This window comes from Lucilia sericata, unplaced genomic scaffold (genome assembly GCF_015586225.1).
Source record: "Lucilia sericata isolate MDLA Ls3-8-SP2 unplaced genomic scaffold, ASM1558622v1 Contig000116F_arrow, whole genome shotgun sequence".
NCBI classification, from domain to species: domain Eukaryota; kingdom Metazoa; phylum Arthropoda; class Insecta; order Diptera; family Calliphoridae; genus Lucilia; species Lucilia sericata.
This window is the reverse complement of record NW_023994148.1, coordinates 14,209-41,579: the sequence shown is the minus strand read 5'-3', so window position 1 is coordinate 41,579 and position 27,371 is coordinate 14,209. Positions and strand designations below refer to the sequence as shown.

Here is a 27,371-nt window from a genome sequence, read left to right as displayed (position 1 = left end):
TGAACAGAACTGAATCTAGAACTGAACTAGAACTGACACTAGAACTGAACTAGAACTGAACTAGAACTGAAGAACCTGAACTAGAACTGAACTTAGACACTTGACCTAGAACTGAACTAGAACTGAACTAGAACTGAGGGTACTAGAACTGAACTAGAACTGAACTAGTACTGAACTTAGAACTGAACTAGAACTGCACTAGAACTGAAACTAGAATGACTAGAACGAACTCGAACTGAACTCGAATCTGAACTAGAACCTGAACTACGAACTGAACTAGAACTGAACTAGAACTGAACTAGGAACTGAACTAGAACTGAACTTAGAACTGAACTAGAACTGAACTAGAACTGAACTAGAACTGAACTAGAACTGAACGATAAACTAGAACTGAACTAGAATGAACTAGAACTAGAAACTGAACTAGAACTGAACTAGAACTGAACTAGAACTGAACTAGAACTGAACTCGAACTGAACTAGAACGAACTACAATGAACTAGAACTGAACTAAACTGAACTAGAACTGAACTAGAACTGAACTAGAACTGAACTAGAACTGAACTAGAACTGAACTAGAACTGAACTAGAACTGAACTAGAACTGAACTAGAACTGAACTAGAACTGAACTAGAACTGAACTAGAACTGAACTAGAACTGAACTAGAACTGAACTAGAACTGAACTAGAACTGAACTAGAACTGAACTAGAACTGAACTAGAACTGAACTAGAACTGAACTAGAACTGAACTAGAACTGAACTAGAACTGAACTAGAACTGAACTAGAACTGAACTAGAACTGAACTAGAACTGAACTAGAACTGAACTAGAACTGAACTAGAACTGAACTAGAACTGAACTAGAACTGAACTAGAACTGAACTAGAATTGAACTAGAGCTGAGCTAGAACTGAACTAGAACTGAATTGAACAATAATTGATCTAGAACTGGACTACAACAGAAATATAATTAAACTAGAACGAAATTTTAATTCAAATAGAATTGATCTAGTTCTAAACTAGAACAAATCTTGGGCATGTAATTACTTGAGGGCCAATCTATAGTTGTAACATTTACCTGAGAGTATCTATGCTTTGACTCTTTCTAATAGTCTATTTCCATTACAAATTCATAATCTTTTGAAATAAAAAAATATATTTCACAAGTATATATAAATATATTTCACTAGTGTGCCAACACTTCAGATTAATTTAAATATAGAGATTTTATTTTTAACACCCTAGAGTTAAGAAATAATTAACACATACACCCCACAGTGCAACACGGTGTAAAAATGTAGAAAAAACAACAATATTGATTCACTAATAAAAGAAACAGCAACCATAATCATTTAACAAAGTGCCATTATCGTCATGTTTCCATATTTGCATTATCAGCAGCAATATTATGATCTTGAGCAGCAGAATGATACGAGAGAAAGCAAAGAAGATTATAAAAGGGACCTGTGACTGCATCGTTAGGTTTTTCTATTTTTGTTTTGATTTTTTTGTGTTTTCCTTCATTTCTGCTATAATTTTTTGGATTTTGGAAAATTTAAACAAAACAATTCAGAAAACAACAAAACTGGCTCAAGGACATTTGAAAAGTTTTCTACTTTTTTTCTTACTTTCTTCTTTTTTACACTATAAAATAGGAAGTGTATGCAGAAAAAATGGGTGTAACAGGAAGGTATATTTACTTAAGTATAAACTAGACAAAATGAAAGAAGAATAGATTTGTTTAAAGGAATTTATTGCAAACCAAAACTCACCTGCTGCAAAATGCAAGGGTGTTGATTTACGTCCAGCGGTATCTCGAGCATTTACTGTCTGCGGTGTGATTAATTTTTTCACTTTTGCTATATCACCCGTTTTACAGGCTTCGAAGAGCTCGCGTAATGGATCATTGGCCATGACCGCATCCAGGTTAACATTAAGTATAGCTCGACTGCGGCTGGTCATGGTGACACCAACAATAACAACATCAACATCAACTTTAGGTAGTTTTTTCTTCTTTTTTTGCTTTTTTTATAAAAGAAGACTCTTTTTTCTACGCCAATGTCTAGCGTTTTCTATATTTTTATCGTAAATTCATGCAAACACTCCAACAAACAGAGAACTCCCCATAAACAAGTAAAAGCAAAAACAACAAGAAAAATAAAAAACACCAAAGCAGCAGACAATGGGGGAAAATTTTTTTTCACAATTTTCAACTCTTTATTTTTCTAATTTATTATTAGAATTTTATATTTTGTTAAACTTTTTATATTTAATTTTAAGAATTATTTTCTTAAAAACACTTTAATTATTTTATTTTCTATTTATTTTTAGCTTTTAGCCGAAAAAAAATTATTTTTTTCCAACAAAAAAATTTCTCTTCCTTATTTTTTTCTGGTCTTCTACACACACATTTTTTTCTTTTTCGTTTTTTTCTTTATTTTACATTTTTTTATTAAACACTACACATTATTTGCTTTACCTAATTTATTTAGTGCACTTAAAACTAAATATTTTGCATAAATTTGTATTTTAATTTTATTTTTCAACAAATTTTTCTTAAAATTGATTATTTTATTGTATTTTTCGTTCAACAGCTGAAATTTTTATGTTTCGTCTTGAATAAAATGTCCCGTAAAACTGCAAAAGTGCACAACCAAAGACCTTCGTCGACAAACAAAAACTACACGGCGGCAGACCCTAAAGAGTACTGCGGCTGCTTTAAATCGAATAAGTCTTTTAGCTGTGTGTTTTAAATTTAATTTTTTTACGATATTACGAATTGTGAATAACGTGACCAGATGAAGGCGGGATTTTGGTAGAAAATAAGTTAAATAAATGGTTAAATAGTTAGTTAGTTAGTTAGTTAGCTAGTTAGCTAGTTAGTTAGTTAGTTAGTTAGTTAGTAGTTAGTTAGTAGTTAGTTAAGTTAGTTAGTTAGTTAGTTAGTTAGTTAGTTAGTTAGTTAGTTAGGTAGTTAGTTAGTTAGTTAGTTAGTTAGTTAGTTAGTTAGTTAGTTAGTTAGTTAGTTAGTAGTTAGTTGTTAGTTAGTTAGTAGTTAGTTAGTTAGTTAGTTAGTTAGTTAGTTAGTTAGTTAGTTAGTAGTTAGTTAGTTAGTTTAGTTAGTAGTTAGTTAGTTAGTTAGTTAGTTAGTTAGTTAGTTAGTTAGTAGTTAGTTAGTTAGTTAGTTAGTTAGTTAGTTAGTTAGTTAGTTAGTTAGTTGTTAGTAGTTAGTTAGTTAGTTAGTTAGTTAGTTAGTTAGTTAGTTAGTTAGTTAGTTAGTAGTAGTTAGTAGTAGTTAGTTAAGTTAGTTAGTTAGTTAGTTAGTTAGTTAGTTAGTTAGTTAGTTAGTTAGTTAGTTAGTTAGTTAGTTAGTTAGTTAGTTAGTTAGTTAGTTAGTTAGTTAGTTAGTTAGTTAGTTAGTTAGTTAGTTAGTTAGTTAGTTAGTTAGTTAGTTAGTTAGTTAGTTAGTTAGTTAGTTAGTTAGTTAGTTAGTTAGTTAGTTAGTTAGTTAGTTAGTTAGTTAGTTAGTTAGTTAGTTAGTTAGTTAGTTAGTTAGTTAGTTAGTTAGTTAGTTAGTTAGTTAGTTAGTTAGTTAGTTAGTTAGTTAGTTAGTTAGTTAGTTAGTTAGTTAGTTAGTTAGTTAGTTAGTTAGTTAGTTAGTTAGTTAGTTAGTTAGTTAGTTAGTTAGTTAGTTAGTTAGTTAGTTAGTTAGTTAGTTAGTTAGTTAGTTAGTTAGTTAGTTAGTTAGTTAGTTAGTTAGTTAGTTAGTTAGTTAGTTAGTTAGTTAGTTAGTTAGTTAGTTAGTAGTTAGTTAGTTAGTTAGTTAGTTAGTTAGTTAGTTAGTTAGTTAGTTAGTTAGTTAGTTAGTTAGTTAGTTAGTTAGTTAGTTAGTTAGTTAGTTAGTTAGTTAGTTAGTTAGTTAGTTAGTTAGTAGTTAGTTAGTTAGTTAGTTAGTTAGTTAGTTAGTTAGTTAGTTAGTTAGTTAGTTAGTTAGTTAGTTAGTTAGTTAGTTAGTTAGTTAGTTAGTTAGTTAGTAGTTAGTTAGTTAGTTAGTTAGTAGTTAGTTAGTTAGTTAGTTAGTTAGTTAGTTAGTTAGTTAGTTAGTTAGTAGTTAGTTAGTTAGTTAGTTAGTTAGTTAGTTAGTTAGTTAGTTAGTTAGTTAGTTAGTTAGTTAGTTAGTTAGTTAGTTAGTTAGTTAGTTAGTTAGTTAGTTAGTTAGTTAGTTAGTAGTTAGTTAGTTAGTTAGTTAGTTAGTTAGTTAGTTAGTTAGTTAGTAGTTAGTTAGTTAGTTAGTTAGTTAGTTAGTTAGTTAGTTAGTTAGTTAGTTAGTTAGTTAGTTAGTTAGTTAGTTAGTTAGTTAGTTAGTTAGTTAGTTAGTTAGTTAGTTAGTTAGTTAGTTAGTTAGTTAGTTAGTTAGTTAGTTAGTTAGTTAGTTAGTTAGTTAGTAGTTAGTTAGTTAGTTAGTTAGTTAGTTAGTTAGTTAGTTAGTTAGTTAGTTAGTTAGTTAGTTAGTTAGTTAGTTAGTTAGTTAGTTAGTTAGTTAGTTAGTAGTTAGTTAGTTAGTTAGTTAGTTAGTTAGTTAGTTAGTTAGTTAGTTAGTTAGTTAGTAGTTAGTTAGTTAGTTAGTTAGTTAGTTAGTTAGTAGTTAGTTAGTTAGTTAGTTAGTTAGTTAGTTAGTTAGTTAGTTAGTTAGTTAGTTAGTTAGTTAGTTAGTTAGTTAGTTAGTTAGTTAGTTAGTTAGTTAGTTAGTTAGTTAGTTAGTTAGTTAGTTAGTTAGTTAGTTAGTTAGTTAGTTAGTTAGTTAGTTAGTTAGTTAGTTAGTTAGTTAGTTAGTAGTTAGTTAGTTAGTTAGTTAGTTAGTTAGTTAGTTAGTTAGTTAGTTAGTTAGTTAGTTAGTTAGTTAGTTAGTTAGTTAGTTAGTAGTTAGTTAGTTAGTTAGTTAGTTAGACCGAAGAATACTTCTCTAATTGATTGTGCTGCACTAAATACGAACTTCAGTGTTCACCTATAATATTAATTGTTTGAGATATCATGCCTCAAGGTTAAAAAAAACCCTGTTTAAGAGGTTATAAAAGCGCGAACACACCTTTATTTATAAAAATTATTATGTCATCTGAAAGTAAAATCAGTCGATTTTAAAATACAAATTTAAACTTTGTTATATCCTATTCCTTCTTCGAGATATCTTCACCAAAATCATGAAATATGTATGTGGCGAATATTTTTCAAGTCATCTTAAGTTAAAACATTTTCAACGACGTCTTTTAAATTTTATCAGCGGCTTTCGCGCACACACATAAACCTACTTATAAACAAATGTAATTGTTACTTTGCAGACCGTTTGAGGTCGCTGCTGTGAAACAATATAATACAATGTGGCCACTTCATACACTTAGAAAAATTATTTTAGTTTATTTTTAATGGCCAAAAAATGTTTTATCAAATAAGATTTAAAAATAACAAAAGTTATACGTTGTTCATAAATGGAAAAGTTAAATCAATGAATGGTTTAATATCGTGGTAGTTTACTGCGCATCCCGTCTTTGGTCATATTTAATATATAATAGCTCAAAGACATCTTTATTTATTTTGTCATTTGAATGTTCAATCTGTCGACTTGAAAATAAAGGTGGGCTGGACTGGAAAATAAGATGTGATAAGAGAAATTCGGTTTCAGACCTGCCTGGAAAACTACACGTTGGTTATTCAAGATAAAAACGTTAACGTTAACTATTTTTCCTTAAACCCACATCTGGCAACTCGTGCTGTAAAAACCTTGACAACCACCTGCAAAACAACAACAAAATACACATAGTAAACAAACAAGAAATCAAAGTAGAAAACAAAAATCGAAATGAAAACCTGATAAAATGTCAGTAACAAAAGAAAATAACTAAAAAGGGCAAAATGGCGTTTTTGTAGTTGTAAAGTGGTAGTGACTGAAACACTCGTACTAAAAAAATAAGGAAAATTCTTTACTATTGGATAATTTTCATTGAAAGAATCTCATTAAATACTAATTAAAATTAAGTTAAGCAGAATAAAGATAAGAAAAATAGTGCAGAAAATCTTACAGAATGTGAAAGAGAGAGAATTAAATTATTGTTGAAGTAAATCTAATCCAAGAAAGACACACTCAGAAATGAAAAAGTAAAATATACACATCTTTAAAAAGAAACAAGAAAAAAGAGTTCTTAAAAGAATAATTAATAAAATTTTAAGCAGTATAATTAACTAAAATTTGTTAAAGCATATAAAAAAGAAAAAAGTTAATGGTTTCAAATGGTAAAAATGTGTTAAAAATCATTGTGGCCCCAAACCAACGACCTCAATCAATAAATTTTGTGTGCTTATTGTTTTTGTATGTCAAACTCCAATGGACATAAAAATGTTGTGTGTCACCAATTAAGGTGCTGCCGTGTGAAGTGTTTGTTGTGTGCATTGACTGCAAAAAAGAAGAAAAATTAAAGAAAATTTTTTTTATTAAAGTGCAAGTGAGTTTTTTCTTTTTTTTTCCTACTGGATTTTATAAGTGCAACAAGAAAAACTACAGCAATTACAACAACGAAGTGAAAACAAAGAAAAGGGAGAATTAGTGAAAAACGAAGAAAAAGAAAAGTAAATTTAGTGTATCATTAAAAAGTGAATTAATTTGTATAACAAATAATTTGTTGTTTTGTAAATTTATGGTATTGAAATATGTTTTCCTATTTTTTTGCAATGTTTCTGTAATTTATAAAAGAGGCCAGAAGGAAAATTTCTTTTGAAAAAAGAGAAAATTTATGATATTTTTGGGCAGTAATTGCCATTTAATTGCTAAATGAAATTTGACTTACCGATAGATCTGCTAACGGAAAGAGTTGTAAATACAGGTATGTAGCTATAGTCTAGACTCTAGAATTTAGTCTAGTCTTAGACTGACAATGAACTAGACTATAAACTAACTACTAGAATATAGAGTAGACAATATAATAATCTATAGAGTAGACTATAGACTCGACTAAAGACTAAACTATAGACTAGTCTATAGACTAGACTATAGACTAGACTATAGACTAGAAAGAGTTGTAAATACAGGTATGTAGCTATAGTCTAGACTCTAGAATTTAGTCTAGTCTTAGACTGACAATGAACTAGACTATAAACTAACTACTAGAATATAGAGTAGACAATATAATAATCTATAGAGTAGACTATAGACTAGACTATAGACTAGACTATAGACTAGACTATAGACTAGCTTATAGACTAGACTATAGACTAGACTATAGACTAGACTATAGACTAGACTATAGACTAGACTATAGACTAGCTTATAGACTAGACTATAGACTAGACTATAGACTAGACTATAGACTAGACTATAGACTAGACTATAGACTAGACTATAGACTAGACTATAGACTAGACTATAGACTAGACTATAGACTAGACTATAGACTAAACTATAGACTAGACTATAGACTAGACTATAGACTAGACTATAGACTAGACTATAGACTAGACTATAGACTAGACTATAGACTAGACTATAGACTAGACTATAGACTAGACTATAGACTAGACTATAGACTAGACTATAGACTAGACTAGACTACTAGACTAGACTATAGACTAGACTATAGACTAGACTATAGACTAGACTATAGACTAGACTATAGACTAGACTATAGACTAGACTATAGACTAGACTATAGACTAGACTATAGACTAGACTATAGACTAGACTATAGACTAGACTATAGACTAGACTATAGACTAGACTATAGACTAGACTATAGACTAGACTATAGACTAGACTATAGACTAGACTATAGACTATACTATAGACTAGACTATAGACTAGACTATAGACTAGACTATAGACTAGACTATAGACTAGACTATAGACTAGACTATAGACTAGACTATAGACTAGACTATAGACTAGACTATAGACTAGACTATAGACTAGACTATAGACTAGACTATAGACTAGACTATAGACTAGACTATAGACTAGACTATAGACTAGACTATAGACTAGACTATAGACTAGACTATAGACTAGACTATAGACTAGACTATAGACTAGACTATAGACTAGACTATAGACTAGACTATAGACTAGACTATAGACTAGACTATAGACTAGACTATAGACTAGACTATAGACTAGACTATAGACTAGACTATAGACTAGACTATAGACTAGACTATAGACTAGACTATAGACTAGACTTGTCTAAAGTATAGTCTATAGTCTTGTTTATAGCCTAGTCATAGTATAAAGGACGTATGCACAGCACAATTTACCCCCGTCATTTAAATAATTAACCGACAAAAACCCTACCTTTAAATTCTTCTTTTCTGAACGTCCCTCTCAACAAATATGTATGTTATACAAAATACACAACAATTTAGAAAATAACATTAATCTGACAAATAAAGTTGTTTTCCGCTACAAGTTGCATTAAAACAAATCAATATTTGATATTGTTGTAATTGCTGTCAACATTTTATCTATTATAATTTAAATACAGAGCGTGCTGGTTTATTATTTGATGTCATTACGCTACGTTGCACATGTTAAGCTTCACTTGTTAACATACAACACGAAACATTTAAATGTATTTAATTAGTATTTAAACTAAAAAAAAAAAACAAAATTCAAACAAATCAAATTGTATAACAAAAAACTACAAAAATATATCAAAGAACACTTTCCTTCAATTTTAGCCGGCCAACACCTAATTTAACATTTAACGTTGTTATGGCAAATTAGTCTTCTGGTATCAACTCTGCGAAAAGGGTGCTAGTTTTTTAATAAAAAAATATTGAAATTTTGTCTCAACAAAATTGGAGTTTCAACAATTGATTTAGCAGAGAAAGTTTTAAAAATATCTAAAAAAAAACTTCATCATGGAACTAAAAGTATGGGTTGAAGGTATACAACGTATTGTTTGTGGAGTTACGGTGAATACAACATGTCAAGTAAGTGGAAAATATAACTTTTTTGTTAAAAAACATTACAGAATACTTAATTAACTAATTTTTTTCATTAATCTCTTTTCCAGGATGTCGTTTTTGCTTTGGCTCATGCTACGGGCAAAGTGGGACGTTTTACTTTAATAGAACGTTGGCGTAATAATGAAAGGCTGCTGGCACCAAATGAAAATCCTTTAAAATTATTATTGAAATGGGGTGAATATGCTAATGATGTACAATTTATATTGCAACGTTCAGAAAGTAAACAACAACAGCAGCAACAGTTACAGCAACATATGAAACAAGAAACGCAACAACAACAACAACAGAATACAACTAATAATAACAATAATAGTAATAATATTATTAATAATAATAATAACAACAACAACAATAATAATAATAACAATGAAAGCACAACTGTGATGTTAAATAAAAAACCTTTGGGTTTAAGCAATATTAATAACAACAACAACAATAATAACAATAATAATAGTAATTTAAATAAACAAAACAATAATAGTTCTAGTAATACAATTGATAATGCATTAAATGCTAATACAACAACAACTGCAGCAGCAGCTACACAGCAACAACAGCATCAAAAACCTTTAACCATGGAATTGAGCTTAAATGCTGCACATGAACGAGCCAAAGAATTGAAGAAAAGTTTTGGGTAAGTTGAGGAAATCAAGAGAATAAAGAGAAATTTTACGAAAAATTTCTATAGAAAAGAGAAATTTTCCGAAAAATTTCTATAGAAAAGAGATGTTTTCCGAAAAATTTTCTATAAAAAAGAGATGTTTTCCGAAAAATTTTCTATAAAAAAGAGCAATTCTCCGAAAAATTTTCTATAAAAAAGAGCAATTCTCCGAAAAATTTTCTATAAAAAAGAGCAATTCTCCGAAAAATTTCTATAAAAAAGAGCGATTCTCCGAAAATTTTCTATAGAAAAGAGAAATTTTCCGAAAATTTTCTATAGAAAAGAGAAATTTTCCGAAAATTTTCTATAGAAAAGAGAAATTTTCCGAAAATTTTCTATAGAAAAGAGAAATTTTCCGAAAATTTTCTATAGAAAAGAGAAATTTTCCGAAAATTTTCTATAGAAAAGAGAAATTTTCCGAAAATTTTCTATAGAAAAGAGAAATTTTCCGAAAATTTTCTATAGAAAAGGGAAATTTTCCGAAAATTTTCTATAGAAAAGGGAAATTTTCCGAAAATTTTCTATAGAAAAGGGAAATTTTCCGAAAATTTTCTATAGAAAAGGGAAATTTTCCGAAAATTTTCTATAGAAAAGGGAAATTTTCCGAAAATTTTCTATAGAAAAGGGAAATTTTCCGAAAATTTTCTATAGAAAAGGGAAATTTTCCGAAAATTTTCTATAGAAAAGGGAAATTTTCCGAAAATTTTCTATAGAAAAGGGAAAATTTCCGAAAATTTTCTATAGAAAAGGGAAAATTTCCGAAAATTTTCTATAGAAAAGGGAAATTTTCCGAAAATTTTCTATAGAAAAGGGAAATTTTCCGAAAATTTTCTATAGAAAAGAGAAATTTTCCGAAAATTTTCTTTAGAAAAGAGAAATTTTCCGAAAATTTCCTATAGATAAGAGAAATTTTACGAAAATTTCCTATAGATAAGAGAAATTTTACGAAAATTTCCTATAGATAAGAGAAGTTTTCCGAAAATTTTCTATAGAAAAGAGAAATTTTCCGAAAATTTTCTATAGAAAAGAGAAATTTTCCGAAAATTTTCTTTAGAAAAGAGAAAATTTTTCTATAAAAGAGATTTTCTATAAAAAGGGAAATGTTACCATAGAAAGATACATTTTTTGAAAAATTTCTATAAAAAGGAAAATTTTTGAAAAATTTTCTATAAAAAAGAGAACTTTTGGAAAATTTTCTATAAAAAATATAAATTTTTTTATAAAAAAGAAGCTTTTCGAAAATTTTCTATAAAGAAGAGATTAGAAAAGTGAAATATATTGAAAATTTCCTACAAAAAAGATAATTTTTTGAACATTTTCTATTAAACAAGAAAAGTTTTTTAAAAAATTTTCTATAAAAAGCTGTTTTTTGAAAAATATTCCAGAGCAAGATTAACTTTTAAATAAATTGTTTTTAATTTCTTTATTTTCAGTGCCGTTCATGATGCAAAATACTCTGAAAATATTGGAATTGTTAAGGGCATACCACAGCGTAATAACAACAATTTAACGGCGGCGGCAGCTGCTACAACAACAAAAACAACAACCACTACATCATCAACATCTTTAATACCACGTCATGAAAAATCTCATTCAAATCCCATTGAAATGCCATCAAATGCTAGCAGTGCTAACAATAACCTTGGAAATTTTGATGCTGGCAATATTTCATTTAAAGGAAATGGTGCTTATCAAGAACAAAACAATAACAATAACAACCACAATAATACAACAAATAATATTTATCAACAATTGGGTGCTCATAATAGTAAATCTATAAATGAAATTAATTTAGCTGAAGTACGTAATGCTTTAGATCGTCGTAATATGCTAACGACAGCAACAACAACAACGAATAATGCTGCTACTGCAAACACAACCCAAAATTCAAGTATGGGTGGTAGTGCTGAAATAATATTTAGTAATACAACACAACCAACTTTAAATATGAACAATTCGAATCAAAGCAACGAAAATCTTTTAGATATATTTAATGGCAATACACTAGCAACTGTAACAACAAATGGCAATAATTCTAATACAAATAATAATGCAAATAGTAAATTTTCATCTAATTCACCTAATGATTTATATAAACAAGCTACAACTATATCGGCAAATGGTGCTCTAGTACCACCACCCTATAGAGATCCACCACCGCCACGTAATAGTCCTCTGCAGCAGCAGCTTAATTCAAATTTCTCTTCACAATCGGTTTCACCACAACATCCGGCCAATGCTTTATATTCCAATCAACCATTGTCACCAACTACACAACAGCAACAATCAGATTATGCCGACTATGCGGATTATCAGCAAATAAATGATTTAGTTTTGCCTACAAATATGGATGAAAGTGAAAGTATTTTCCAGGCCACACAATACAATGATCTCTTGCAATTGATCAAGTTTCAGCGTGAGAAAATCAATCAACAACAAATGGAGTTAAGTAAAGTAAGTTAATAAATAAATAAATAATCTGATTATAATAATGAAACTATTAATTTGTTTTCTTTCTAGTATGATGCTGAAATTGTTTATTTGGAGTCTAAGGAACGTGATCAGGCTCAAGAATTAGAAGCTATATCTAGAGAAATCACCAAGGCTGATCAATTGTTTCGTCAAGGCAGTGAACAGGTAATAATTTGCATGTTAATTTTTTACTAAAAGTTTTCTATATAATTTTTTCCTTTTATTTTAGCTACAAACTTTGCAATATGTTGAAGAGGAAAATGAATTGGTTAAACAACAAGAGAAAACTTTGAAATCCGAAATTGCTTTGCTGCGTTCAAAATTGGCCAATTGTGAAACGGAACTGTTGCAATGTAAAAATAAAATTCGTCTTCTAATGGATGATATAGAAATTGAACAGAGAGCTATAACAAATTCTAAACAGAATATAAGGTAAGAAAGAAAATTGAAACAAAAGATAATTTTTCGGAAATTTTTGTATAAAAAAGATAAATTTCTGAAAAATTTCTATAAAAAATAGAAATTTTCCGAAAAATTTCTATAAAAAATAGAAATTTTCCGAAAAATTTCTATAAAAAATAGAAATTTTCCGAAAAATTTCTATAAAAAATAGAAATTTTCCGAAAAATTTCTATAAAAAATAGAAATTTTCCGAAAAATTTCTATAAAAAATAGAAATTTTCCGAAAAATTTCTATAAAAAATAGAAATTTTCCGAAAAATTTCTATAAAAAATAGAAATTTTCCGAAAATTTTCTATAAAAAAGAGAAATTTTCCGAAAATTTTCTATAAAAAAAGAAACTTTCCGAAAAATTTCTATAAAAAAAGAGAAATTTTCTATAAAAAGAGAAACTTTCCGAAAATTTTCTATAAAAAAGAGAAACTTTCCGAAAATTTTCTATAAAAAAGAGAAACTTTCCGAAAATTTTCTATAAAAAAGAGAAACTTTCCGAAAATTTTCTATAAAAAAGAGAAACTTTCCGAAAATTTTCTATAAAAAAGAGAAACTTTCCGAAAATTTTCTATAAAAAAGAGAAACTTTCCGAAAATTTTCTATAAAAAAGAGAAACTTTCCGAAAATTTTCTATAAAAAAGAGAAACTTTCCGAAAATTTTCTATAAAAGAAACTTTTCGAAAATTTTCTATAAAAGAAACTTTTCGAAAATTTTCTATAAAAGAAACTTTTCGAAAATTTTCTATAAAAGAAACTTTTCGAAAATTTTCTATAAAAGAAACTTTTCGAAAATTTTCTATAAAAGAAACTTTTCGAAAATTTTCTATAAAAGAAACTTTTCGAAAATTTTCTATAAAAGAAACTTTTCGAAAATTTTCTATAAAAGAAACTTTTCGAAAATTTTCTATAAAAGAAACTTTTCAAAAATTTTCTATAAAAGAAACTTTTCGAAAATTTTCTATAAAAGAAACTTTCCGAAAATTTTCTATAAAAGAAACTTTCCGAAAATTTTCTATAAAAGAAACTTTCCGAAAATTTTCTATAAAAGAAACTTTCCGAAAATTTTCTATAAAAGAAACTTTCCGAAAATTTTCTATAAAAGAAACTTTCCGAAAATTTTCTATAAAAGAAACTTTCCGAAAATTTTCTATAAAAGAAACTTTCCGAAAATTTTCTATAAAAGAAACTTTCCGAAAATTTTCTATAAAAGAAACTTTCCGAAAATTTTCTATAAAAGAAACTTTCCGAAAATTTTCTATAAAAGAAACTTTCCGAAAATTTTCTATAAAAGAAACTTTCCGAAAATTTTCTATAAAAAAAACTTTCCGAAAAATTTCTATAAAAGAAACTTTTCGAAAATTTTCTATAAAAAAAGAGAAACTTTCCGAAAATTTTCTATAAAAAAAGAGAAATTTTCCGAAAACTTTTTATAAAAAAGAGAAATTTTCCGAAAATTTTATAAAAAAGAAAAATTTTCCCAAAATTTTTTATAAAAAGGAGAAATTTTCCGAAAAATTTTTATAAAAAAGAGAAATTTTCGGAAATTTTTTTATAAAAAAGAGAAATTTTGCGAACATTTTCTATAAAAAAGAGAAATTTTGCGAACATTTTCTATAAAAAAGAGAAATTTTGCGAAAATTTTCTATAAAAAGAGAAATTTTCGAACATTTTCTATAATAAAACGAAAATTTTCTATAAAAAGAAGACATTTTCCGAAAATTTTTTATAAAAAGGACAAATGTTTTGAGAATTTTCGAATAAAAAGAGAAATATTTTTGAAATTTTCTATAAAAAAGAGAAATTTTCCCAAAAATATCTAAAAAAAGAGAAAATTTCCGAAAATTTTTCTATGAAAAAAAGAGAAATTTTCTATAAAAATTCGTTTTTTTTTTACTTTTCAGACAAAATGTCGAACGTGACTTTCTTATGGAAATGGAACGCATACAAACTGATATTGATCAAGCCATTCACAATACGGATTCGTCTAATAAAACAGCCGAAAGCTTGAAAAAGGAAATTTTGTTAATAGAAACTGCTATAGCAGAGAAAAAGCGACAGGTAAAGTTTTAAAAGAAAAACAACATTTAGAAATAATATTAATTATTCTTCTTTTAAAGGTGGAGCAATTGGTCAACGAAATGAAGGAAGTAAATCTACAAAGTTTAACCGTAACAACATCAGAAGAAATTAAACATTTATTGGAAGGTATGTTTAAGAAAAAAGTTAATAAATACGTCAAATAACATATATTCTTTTTCTATTCACAGGTTCTAATAAACCCGGCAGTAGTAGACGTATTATAGGTTCACCAAGACAATTAGAAAATGCTGTACCAACTAGTAAAAATCCTCATGGAGTTTGGGTTTAAATAGAAAAAAGCCCTAGTTAACTCCAGTAACTATTATAAACACATTTTTATTAACAATTTGTTAAACTACATATTTTTTCTCTCAGTTTTTGTTTAATTAACAAAGAAACAACAGCAAACACACAAAAACAAAATAACGAACTTATATATAGAAATAATCACAAAAAGGGAACAAAATATAATGGAATAAACAACCCGTATTAACCGAAACATATCGATATATTATAAAGGAAAAAATGAAATAGTAATTTAACACAAACAAACTACAGCTTATAAACAATTTAATATAACAAAAACAAGAAATTTATATTCAACATTTTTAAAGAATAATTCAAATATTCAAAAGAATTTTTTTGGGAAATTGCTAAAACTAGTAAAGGAATTAGTTGATGTGTTAGTTTTTTTCATCATATCTATAAACAGAAAGACGATCTCTTTACGTATATATCTAAAATATATTATTAATGAACAAAAAACTTTCATCATATCAAAAACAAATTTAACAAACATTCCATTTTATTCTAACACAAATTTTTGTTATACTTATTTAACAAATGTATTTTTTTATTATTCTAATTTTACTGCCTTTTTTTGTAAAAAATTTTTTGTTTATCGTTAATTTTTTATCACACAAAAGTTCAAATTTTTTTTGCGCGTTTTGCAAACAAATTTACAGGAAAGAATTAAATCAAATTTATATTTTTATTTAGGGGTTTGGTGTCGAAATTTTCCAGAAAAGTTTTTGTATTTTATTAAAAATGTACTTTGATATTTACTGTGTTTTGTTGCTATTATTGAATGTTAACGCTCAAAGTTAGCAACAAAATGAACATTAACTGACTTGGCATTACTTCAATGGAAAAATCAGCTAAATCTTGAAAATATTTGCAATTTCTTGAAAAAAAGTCTCTATTTGTTAATTTTTTGTAATATAAATTTTATTTTAAAATATTTTTTTATTATTTGACATTCACACATTCATATTTGTATTTTTATTTTTGAATTGGTAGCACTTTTATCGAAGTTAAAATTAACTTGTATAATTTTACACGTTAACTCCTAACGTGTATAAATTTTAAATTTATATGAAATTGCCTTTGAACGTTAGCAACAAAACACAACTATTAATATATTTTCTGTTTTCTGTTGAAGAAAAAGTATTAGTCGACATCAAACAAAATTATCGAATTCTCTAGTTATTGATCTGTTTGCTGACTATTTCAACTCCAAGTTTTCCATCAAACGAAAATTTTCTTACAAAGAGAAATTTTCCTTGAAATTTTGTATAAAAAATTTTCAGAAAATTTTCTATACAAAAGAGAAATTGTCCAAAAATATTCTATAAAAAAGAAAATTTTTTCGAAAAGTTTCTATAGAAAGGAGAAATTTTCAAAAATTTCAGTTCTGTTCTAGTTCAGTTCTAGTTCATTTCTAGTTCAGTTCTAGTTCATTTCTAGTTCAGTTCTATTTCAGTTCAGTTCTAGTTCAGTTCTAGTTCAGTTCTAGTTCAGTTCTAGTTCAGTTCTAGTTCTGTTCTAGTTCAGTTCTAGTTCAGTTCTAGTTCAGTTCTAGTTCAGTTCTAGTTCAGTTCTAGTTCTGTTCTAGTTCAGTTCTAGTTCAGTTCTAGTTCAGTTCTAGTTCAGTTCTAGTTCAGTTCTAGTTCAGTTCTAGTTCAGTTCTAGTTCAGTTCTAGTTCAGTTCTAGTTCAGTTCTAGTTCAGTTCTAGTTCAGTTCTAGTTCAGTTCTAGTTCAGTTCTAGTTCAGTTCTAGTTCAGTTCTAGTTCAGTTCTAGTTAAGTTCTAGTTAAGTTCTAGTTCAGTTCTAGTTCAGTTCTAGTTCAGTTCTAGTTCTGTTCTAGTTCAGTTCTAGTTCAGTTCTAGTTCAGTTCTAGTTCAGTTCTAGTTCAGTTCTAGTTCAGTTCTAGTTCAGTTCTAGTTCAGTTCTAGTTCAGTTCTAGTTCAGTTCTAGTTCAGTTCTAGTTCAGTTCTAGTTCAGTAGTTCAGTTCTAGTTCAGTTCTAGTTCAGTTCTAGTTCTGTTCTAGTGCTGTTCTAGTTCAGTTCTAGTTCAGTTCTAGTTTAGTTCTAGTTCAGTTCTAGTTCAGTTCTAGTTCAGTTCTAGTTCAGTTCTAGTTCAGTTCTAGTTCAGTTTTAGTTCAGTTCTAGTTCTAGTTCTAGTTCTAGTTCAGTTCTAGTTCAGTTCTAGTTCAGTTCTAGTTCAGTTCTAGATCAGTTCTAGTTCAGTTCTAGTTCAGTTCTAGTTCAGTTCTAGTTCAGTTCTAGTTCAGTTCAGTTCTACAGAAAATAGAAAATTTCCGTAAAAAGAGTAATTATTAAAAATTTTCTAAAAAAAAATTATTTTATGAAATTTCACTGAAATTCAAATGAAAAGATCAGCAGGACTGCAATTATTAAGTATTTTTACTAAATGTCTTGTATCTTTTAGTATTTTGTTAAAATTTATGTTTTTATACAAAACTCAATATAAAAGTGCTTCATTTATTAATTTTAAACAATTTAGTACTTATTTGTTTAATATTTTATTATATTTTTTTTGTTTAGTATTTTAAAATTTTAGCTATTTTTTTATAACTTAAACATTTAAGAGTCTAGTCTATAACTTGAAACTATAAAAAAGTCAATATAAAAAAAGTATATAAAAAACAAATCCAAAATATCTAAAGGAATTTTCAAAATCTTCCCTTTTTTTAAATTAAAAAAAAAAACATTAAGCCACCTAACGTTTATGCCATTATGCTTTAAATTAAACTATTAAAATCTTTTAAAAAAGTAAACTTAAAAAAGTTGCAATATTCTTTCTTAAAAAACAAAACACTTTTAATAAAATTAATGCCTTTTTAGTATTTAGTAGCTACTTAGTAATATTTTAATTAAAACCACTTTTCTAAACAATCAAAATTGTTTAAAGTCTTTGTTAATTGTTATTAAGTTTAAAAAAAAAAAAAAAACTAAGCAATTAAATAATAAAATTAAAGAAAAAGTCTTCAAGTCTTAAATAAAACATTTAAATTTCTATTTTTTAGTTAAAGTTTTTTTTTAAAAGTTTAACTTTTTTCCTTTTCAAAACTTAATTAGCTGTAGTAATTTAGTTTTTAAATAAACTAGTGTTTCTTCTTCGAATATGTGCTTTTAATTAAGTAGTTTTTTCATTAGTTATAAAAAAATAAACTATTTTCATTACGTCTTTATTTATAATTTAAATAATTCATAATTAGTTTAACTTTTAAGCCACAACTTTATCAAGAATTTTACTTAATATTAAAAATATTGTATTTCTTCAATCAAAATAGTTACTTTAAATATTGAAACAAACTCAAAAATATTCATATTTAGAACAAATTTCTTAAACAAAATGCAACAATAAAACAATAAATAAAATATATTTAAATAGCTGAAAAAAATAAATTGTTTAATTTAAGATTTATTGACCCAAAGGTAAGAAAAAATGCATGGTAATGCTGTGTTTCAGAAATATTCTATTAAAACCTTTAGGCAATAGATTAGATTAGTACATAGACTAGTCAATAGATTACTTCATAGACTAGTTCTAATTCATTTATATTCATTTCTACTTCAGCTCTAGTTCTTGTTTAGATCTAATCCTGTTCTAGTTTAGGGCCAGTTCAAGTTCAGTTCTAGTTCAGTTCTAGTTCTAGTTCTAGTTCAGTTCTAGTTCAGTTCTAGTTCAGTTCTAGTTCAGTTCTAGCTCAGTTCTAGTTCAGTTCTAGTTCTGTTCTAGATCAGTTCTAGTTCAGTTCTAGTTCAGTTCTAGTTCAGTTCTAGTTCAGTTCTTTCTAGTTCAGTTCTAGTTCAGTTCTAGTTCAGTTCTAGTTCAGTTCTAGTTCAGTTCTAGTTCAGTTCTAGTTCAGTTCTAGTTCAGTTCTAGTTCAGTTCTAGTTCAGTTCTAGTTCAGTTCTAGTTCAGTTCTAGTTCAGTTCTAGTTCAGTTCTAGTTCAGTTCTAGTTCAGTTCTAGTTCAGTTCTAGTTCAGTTCTAGTTCAGTTCTAGTTCAGTTCTAGTTCAGTTCTAGTTCAGTTCTAGTTCAGTTCTAGTTCAGTTCTAGTTCAGTTCTAGTTCAGTTCTAGTTCAGTTCTAGTTCAGTTCTAGTTCAGTTCTAGTTCAGTTCTAGTTCAGTTCTAGTTCAGTTCTAGTTCAGTTCTAGTTCAGTTCTAGTTCAGTTCTAGTTCAGTCATAGTTCAGTTCTAGTTCAGTTCTAGTTCAGTTCTAGTTCAGTTCTAGTTCAGTTCTAGTTCAGTTCTAGTTCAGTTCTAGTTCAGTTCAGTTCAGTTCAGTTCAGTTCTAGTTCAGTTCTATTTCAGTTCAGTTATTGTTCAGTTCTAGTTCAGTTCTAGTTCAGTTCTAGTTCAGTTCTAGTTCAGTTCTAGTTCACTTCTAGTTCAGTTCTAGTTCAGTTCTAGTTCAGTTCTAGTTCAGTTCTAGTTCAGTTCTAGTTCAGTTCTAGTTCAGTTCTAGTTCAGTTCTAGTTCAGTTTTAGTTCAGTTCTAGTTCAGTTCTAGTTCAGATCTAGTTCAGTTCTAGTTCAGTTCTGCTGTAGTTCTTGAAAGGGATATAATAAACGTTTTATAGCACTTTGGCGTATGATTAATAATAATTGTTTTCAAGATATAAATATTGCTCATCCGTAATAATACGAAAATTTTTCGAAACGTTTGTGATGTGAAAAAGTCTGTGAGTTAAAGTAAAGGCACACCTATAAGACTTCCAAATAAATATTAATAAAATTAAGACATACCCAGCAAAATCTTTTACTACCAAGTAAAATTTACTTACATAATAGCATTTTAAGTAATTATTTTAACACTGGAAGCAAGTACTTACCACAATAGCGTACAAGTAATTAGAAAAATTAAAATTTAAAAAATCGCGCGGAAAAACATATTTTCACTTAGCAGCTGTCTAATGAATTCATTACCAAGTTTTTGTTGGGAACTTATAAATATTACTTTTAGTAATTAATGAAATATTAATAGATAATTCTGCGAAAAAAAACCTATTAAAATAGGCTTCTCTCAATTTAAATGATGAAAATAATAATAAAATGCTACGTATTTCCTAAGTATTTATTCATAAAACATTAAAACGTATTGTGATAAACAATAACAAGATTTTTTATTACATTTACTGTGTAATTAACATATTCTTATTCAATTAATGAACATAATGTTAATAACAGTTTCCAACGAAATTAAAATATTAATCATACGTCAAGTATGTCTATGAAACTGTTAACAGTAACAGCATGTGTGTGTGTGTGTGTGCAGTAAAGTGGCCAATTGAAAAATGAAAATGATCATTGAGTAAAGAAAAACAACAACATTGTTGTTAGGAAATGTGTATGAGGAGAGAAAGTTTATCTGTTTGTGTGAGTTAAATCATTCACACAAACTATTTATGATTTTACGAGTAACTGTTCGTGTAGAGTTTTATATGCGGCAAATAAAACAAATGGTTGTTGCTGTTGTTGTTTTTTATTTTTATAGGGAAGCTGTGCGAACTGATACCATTTTGACTGTTAGATGTCTGTTGATATTTAGTTTTTTTGTTTTGTTTTCGTTTTTTTTTTTTGTTATTGTCTTGTGTGTGCGTGCTTGAGTGTTTGACTGTATGTTTTGTTTTATTTTTTCCCTTTTTGAACAAAAACAAAACCCTCAAAACAATCAGTTGTAAACGATACGTGCTGACAAAAGGATGTCCTGACGGTTAAATGGATAACGTTATATGTTTGAAAAAAAACATTGAATTGAAAAAGAAGAAACAAATAAATGACACAATGTAAAACATTTCTAACGGAAAACTATATATTTAACGGCTGCTTAAGTTGAAATAAATAAAATAATATAAAAAGGAATAAATCGAAAATTTACAAAATATTTAAAGAATTAATAAAAAAAGTGAAAGTGTTATAAAAAGTAATAAAAATATATATAAAAGAGTTTAATAAAACGTGTGTGTCTGTTAAAAGGCTGATAAAATATTTGATTATTTTATTATAAATTCAACCATTAATTAAATTTATTTATATAAAATGTGTGAAATTTTAATATTAACAAAAAATCTCTTATTAATTTTATATTCTAATATGAACAATAATTAATTTTTGCGAAAATCACTCATCAGTTTATTTTTGGAATAAATATTTTATGTTTAAACATTAGAAAAAAAAATTGTAATTTAAAGATACATTTGAAATGCACTGTACACCAAGTATTAGGTAGGTAGGTAGGTAGGTAGGTTGATAAGAGAATGTATACTACAAATCCGAAGAAATACACCTAGGCCACTATCGGGCCTGTTGTGCGCTCATGAAAAAAAGGGAACTGAATGAATTATTTTTCAGTGTTCATAAACTCAGTTTCCTGAACGCAATTCCTAAGAATCTTCCAATCAGTGTTAGTCAGGAATGTTATTTCCGGAATAACATCACTTCTAAGATACTTGGATCTAACTTCGACGAATGCCTGGCAGTGGCAAAGAAAGTGCTCCAGAGTTTCACTGTCCTCTCCACATGCCCTACATTCGTCTGAATCCGCACGTCCAATTTTGCATAGATGTGCTCGTAATCCTGTGTGACCACTCAGAATACGTACCACCATACTAACTTCAGACTTGCTCATTTTGAGGAGATTTTTCGTCTTGCTCTCATCAGGGTCACCCCATAGGATCTTCGTGGTTCTACCCACTGTTTCATTATTCCAAGAGGTCTTATGGGATTCTCTCACCCATACTGCCTCGAGCTCCCTACCCTTTAAAGCTATTACATTCGCCCTTTCGTTACCGACTACTCCCGAGTGGGCTGGTACCCATATGATGTGAACCTTACCTTTGGGAGAGTATTCAGTTAAAGCTTTCTTACAATCCAATACGGTGTTAGATTTAGTTCTATCGCCTAATATCGCCCTAATTGCCTTCTGGTTATCGGTAAATTTATTAAGCGCTTTGGGCGCCATATTTATTCTAATCCAATTTACGCATTCCGTTATTGCTCGTACTTCTGCCTGGAAGCTTGTGTTATGATTTGGTAAACGGTGGTATATTTCTGTTTCTGGGTCTTCAAGTATTATACACATTTAAATTTTAACAAAATTTTACGATTACCTTTCCGAGGGTATACGGTTTAATTATGCGATGCTACAAAGGATAAACCAGATTCCAAACTAAAGACCAGACAAAAGTCAAGATTATCGAGTAGACTAAGGACTGGATTACAGACTTATAATAGACTGTAGACTAGACTCATGACTATAGACTAGACTTTAGACTAGACTATAGACTAGACTTTAGACTAGACTATATACTAGATTGTAGACTAGACTATAGACTAGACTAGAGACTAGACTATAGACTAGACTATAGACTAGACTATAGACTAGACTATAGACTAGACTATGGGCTAGACTATAGACTAGACTATAGATTAGACTATAGACAAGACTATATACTAGACTATAGTCTAGTCTAGACTATAGACTAGACTATAGGCTAGACTATACACTAACTATAGGCTATACTATAGACTAGACTATAGACTAGACTAAAGGCTAGACTATAACCTGCACTTTAGGCTAGACAATAGACTAGACTTTAGGCTAGACAATAGACTAGACTATAGGCTAGACAATAGACTAGACTATAGGCTAGACAATAGACTAGACTATAGGCTAGACAATAGAGTAGACTATAGGCTAGACAATAGAGTAGACTATAGGCTAGACTATACTGGACTATAGACTAGACTATAGACTAGACTATAGACTAGACTATAGACTAGACTATAGACTAGACTATAGACTAGACTATAGACTAGACTATAGACTAGACTATAGACTAGACTATAGACTAGACTATAGACTAGACTATAGACTAGACTATAGACTAGACTATAGACTAGACTATAGACTAGACTATAGACTAGACTATAGACTAGACTATAGACTAGACTATAGACTAGACTATAGACTAGACTATAGACTAGACTAGACTAGACTAGACTAGACTATAGACTAGACTATAGACTAGACTATAGACTAGACTATAGATTAGACTATAGACTAGACTTTTTGACTAGACTATATACTAGACTATAGACTAGACTTTTTGACTAGACTATAGGCTAGACTATAGTCTAGTCTAGACTATAGACTAGACTATAGACTCGACTATAGACTAGACTATAGACTAGACTATAGACTAGACTATAGACTAGACTATAGACTAGACTATAGACTAGACTATAGACTAGACTATAGACTAGACTATAGACTAGACTATAGACTAGACTATAGACTAGACTATAGACTAGACTATAGACTAGACTATAGACTAGACTATAGACTAGACTATAGACTAGACTATAGACTAGACTATAGACTAGACTATAGACTAGACTATAGACTAGACTATAGACTAGACTATAGACTAGACTATAGACTAGACTATAGACTAGACTATAGACTAGACTGTAGACTAGACTATAGACTAGACTATAGACTAGACTATAGACTAGACTATAGACTAGACTATAGACTAGACTATAGACTAGACTATAGACTAGACTATAGACTAGACTATAGACTAGACTATAGACTAGACTATAGACTAGACTATAGACTAGACTATAGACTAGACTATAGACTAGACTATAGACTAGACTATAGACTAGACTATAGACTAGACTATAGACTAGACTATAGACTAGACTATAGACTAGACTATAGACTAGACTATAGACTAGACTATAGACTAGACTATAGACTAGACTATAGACTAGACTAAAGACTAGACTTTAGACCAGATTATAGAGTAGACTATATAGTAGACTATAGACTAGCCTATACACTAGACTATAGACTGGACTTTAGAATGGATTATAGACTAGTCTTTAGACTAGACTATGAACTAAGCAATACACTAGACAATACACCAGACTATAGACTAGACTATACACTAGACTATAGACTGGACTATAGACTAGACTATAGACTAGACTATAAACTAGACAAGAGACTACAGACTAGACTATACACTAGACTGTAGACTAGACTATAAACTAGACTACAAACTAGACTATAGACTAGACTAAAGACTAAACTAGACCATGGACTAAACTATAGACTAGACTATAGATTATACTATAGACTAGACTATATATTAGACTATACACTAGTCTTTAGATTAGACCAGACTATACACTAGACTATAGACAAGATTATAGACTAGATTATGGATTACACTACAGATTAAATGGTATACTATACTATTAAAGTTAGGGTTTTTCAATATTTTACTCATATCCCTATCTGTTCTGCACACAACCGTTGTTTTTTTTTTTTCAAATTGGCTCTTTATTTTAACCCATTGAGGAAGTTAAGAATTACAATTTTAAAATTTTTTGACCTTTTTTATGCCAATGATTTCTTTTTAATTTACCATAATTTCGGATGACAGGAAAATTGTTGTCAATTTATTAAGCAAAAAAAAAAAAATCCAATAGAAATTACAAAATGGTCAACGAAAGTTAAAACAAATTCTAAATTATTCTAAATAAATTTTACAAAACGTTTGATTATTAATAATTCTTATTGTCATATAAATATTACTCATACACAACAGTTGTTGACATTTAAAATTTGACATTAAGATGTCAATGTCAAGGTATTCATAGTTTTATTTGTTTTAAAAATTAGGATTTAAATAATTTTTGACCTTAAGTAAGTAAGCAGTAAGTAATTTTCATATTAAATGTAAATATAAAAAAGTGCAGGTTTAAAAGAAATTTTATACAAATAATTAAACGAAGTATTTTGCGAAAAAATCCTGTTCATTTTAGTTTAATATTTCTTTATTTATTAAAGACAAAATCTTTTTAAGATCTCTATGTTTGCAATAAAAATTATAACAATTTTATAGAATATAGTACAAATGCTAAATTAAAAAACGCTGTGAGAATAGTTGAAATATTTGAAATAATATAGATATTTAAACAATTTGTATTAAAAATCATATGTGGCGTATGATTAATAATTATTTATTTTGAAATATTAAAATATCACTCATACGCACCAATGTGATTAGAAAAATTGCATAAACGTTTGCTAAGTTGGCCATAAAACTATATATAGTCTCTTCAATAATTGGGCAATAGACTAGTCTATACACTGGACAATAGACCAGCCAAGAGCCTAATCCATATATCAGGCAAAAAACTAATTTATATAAATAGACCAGTCTGTAGACTATCAATAGATTAGTTACTCAACACATTTTGTTGGTCAATAAACTAGTCAAACGATAAGTCCATAGAACAGTATATAGTTTAGTCCGCAAACGAGTCAAGCCATTAGCTAATAAACTAGTCCATAAAATAATTTATAAACTAGTATATAAACTAGTCCATGGACTAGTTAATTGACTAATTGTCAATAGACTTGTCCATAATTATTAGAATATGTTCTATACTGAATGGACTAGTACAAAGAAAATAAACTTCAGTTTCAAGTTCACATTTACTTAAGACACAACCTACGTATGAATAAGTATGTTACTAAAACATAATATTTAGAAAAAAACGTTCCAAATTATCTGAACAGCAGACACATTTTAAATCGCTATAAAACACATCAATCTATGAACTGCAAACAAATAGTTCACATTTTTTTTTGTTGCAAACAAACATTTTTAAGGATATTTAAATTCAAATTATATCCTGAATATGTGATAAATGGATTTGGATGAACAACAAAACATGTTTTTAAAACTAAAATCTCAAGGTCTATTCAAGACATTAACCTAAAAAAAAACAACAATACAAGCTGTTTTCTTTCAAAACAAATATGTTAAAAGAAAATATATATAAAATTATTAACAAAATGGAAAATTTAAAAAAAGGCGCCATAAAACTTCCTTATTAAAAGGTATCGAAGAACAAAAACTGAAAAAAGAAGACCAATAATAACTGACCATTAACACTTAATATATTTTACGGTTTAAAGACAAGTCGAGCATAATAATATATTTAACGAAAAACATTAATACAAAACATTTAATTAATGACGCTATTTTACAAGGATTAAGTAGAAAACAAATTCCTGTACGTATACGCAGATGATTAAAAGCAATGAAGCTCATTTACTACTTAATGTTCTTTCTTTCTACTTATCTTGAGTATTTGAGTGTATTACAAAACAATTTAATAAATAGTAACTATGTGACTTATTTCTTATTTCAAATAATGAAAAGAAGATTATAGACTAGACTATAGACTAGACTATAGATTTGACTATAGACTACACTATAGACTAGACTACAGACTAGACTATAGACTAGACTACAGACTAGACTATAGACTAGACTACAGACTAGACTATAGACTAGACTACAGACTAGACTATAGACTAGACTATAGACTAGACTACAGACTAGACTATAGACTAGACTATAGACTAGACTATAGACTAGACTATAGACTATAGACTAGACTATAGACTAGACTATAGACTAGACTATAGACTAGACTATAGACTAGACTATAGACTAGACTATAGACTAGACTATAGACTAGACTATAGACTAGACTATAGACTAGACTATAGACTAGACTATAGACTAGACTATAGACTAGACTATAGACTAGACTATAGACTAGACTATAGACTAGACTATAGACTAGACTATAGACTAGACTATAGACTAGACTATAGACTAGACTATAGACTAGACTATAGACTAGACTATAGACTAGACTATAGACTAGACTATAGACTAGACTATAGACTAGACTATAGACTAGACTATAGACTAGACTATAGACTAGACTATAGACTAGACTATAGACTAGACTATAGACTAGACTTATAGACTAGACTATAGACTAGACTATAGACTAGACTATAGACTAGACTATAGACTAGACTATAGACTAGACTATAGACTAGACTATAGACTAGACTATAGACTAGACTATAGACTAGACTATAGACTAGACTATAGACTAGACTATAGACTAGACTAGACTAGACTAGACTATAGACTAGACTATAGACTAGACTATAGACTAGACTATAGACTAGACTATAGACTAGACTATAGACAGACTATAGACTAGACTATAGACTAGACTATAGACTAGACTATAGACTAGACTATAGACTAGACTATAGACTAGACTATAGACTAGGACTATAGACTAGACTATAGACTAGACTATAGACTAGACTATAGACTAGACTATAGACTAGACTATAGACTAGACTATAGACTAGACTATAGACTAGACTATAGACTAGACTATAGACTAGACTATAGACTAGACTATAGACTAGACTATAGACTAGACTATAGACTAGACTATAGACTAGACTATAGACTAGACTA

General features: G+C 28.4%; 2 protein-coding genes across 12 annotated transcripts in view; one reads left to right on the top strand and one right to left on the bottom strand.

Annotated features, from left to right (window-relative positions):
• The window catches only part of LOC119600515 (poly [ADP-ribose] polymerase tankyrase), a 31,512-nt gene extending 29,232 nt beyond the window's left edge, over nt 1-2,280 (bottom strand). The window contains exon 1 of the mRNA XM_037950775.1: nt 1,773-2,280. Coding sequence (XP_037806703.1) covers nt 1,773-1,962 — 190 coding nt within the window. The 5' untranslated portion in view covers nt 1,963-2,280. The remainder of the gene's footprint in view (nt 1-1,772) is intronic.
• A 3,624-nt stretch (nt 2,281-5,904) lies between these two features.
• On the top strand, nt 5,905-15,969 carry LOC119600541 (homeobox protein 2). 11 transcript variants are annotated; one of them, XM_037950817.1, is made up of 10 exons: nt 5,905-6,494; nt 8,719-8,973; nt 9,057-9,643; nt 11,104-12,124; nt 12,191-12,307; nt 12,372-12,574; nt 14,498-14,654; nt 14,714-14,801; nt 14,864-14,990; nt 15,051-15,969. In XM_037950817.1, the coding sequence occupies exons 2-9, from the start codon at nt 8,902-8,904 to the stop codon at nt 14,962-14,964; spliced, it is 2,346 nt and encodes a 781-aa protein (XP_037806745.1). In that variant the 5' UTR covers nt 5,905-6,494; nt 8,719-8,901; the 3' UTR covers nt 14,965-14,990; nt 15,051-15,969. The 11 variants fall into 11 exon arrangements, with proteins under 11 accessions (XP_037806745.1, XP_037806737.1, XP_037806736.1 ...); XM_037950809.1 differs by adding an exon at nt 6,743-6,872 and having other exon boundaries at nt 5,905-6,618; nt 14,864-15,969; XM_037950808.1 differs by adding an exon at nt 6,743-6,872 and having other exon boundaries at nt 5,905-6,618; nt 8,523-8,973; nt 14,864-15,969.
• The last annotated feature ends 11,402 nt before the right edge of the window (nt 15,970-27,371 follow it).

Bases quoted from the DNA above. Each gene is read 5' to 3' on its own strand.
- LOC119600541 (XM_037950816.1), top strand. From the start codon at position 8,902: ATGGAACTAAAAGTATGGGTTGAAGGTATACAACGTATTGTTTGTGGA. The intron at 12,308-12,371 runs GTAATAATTTGC...CTTTTATTTTAG, and splicing joins TTCGTCAAGGCAGTGAACAG to CTACAAACTTTGCAATATGT. The intron at 12,575-14,497 runs GTAAGAAAGAAA...TTTACTTTTCAG, and splicing joins AATTCTAAACAGAATATAAG to ACAAAATGTCGAACGTGACT.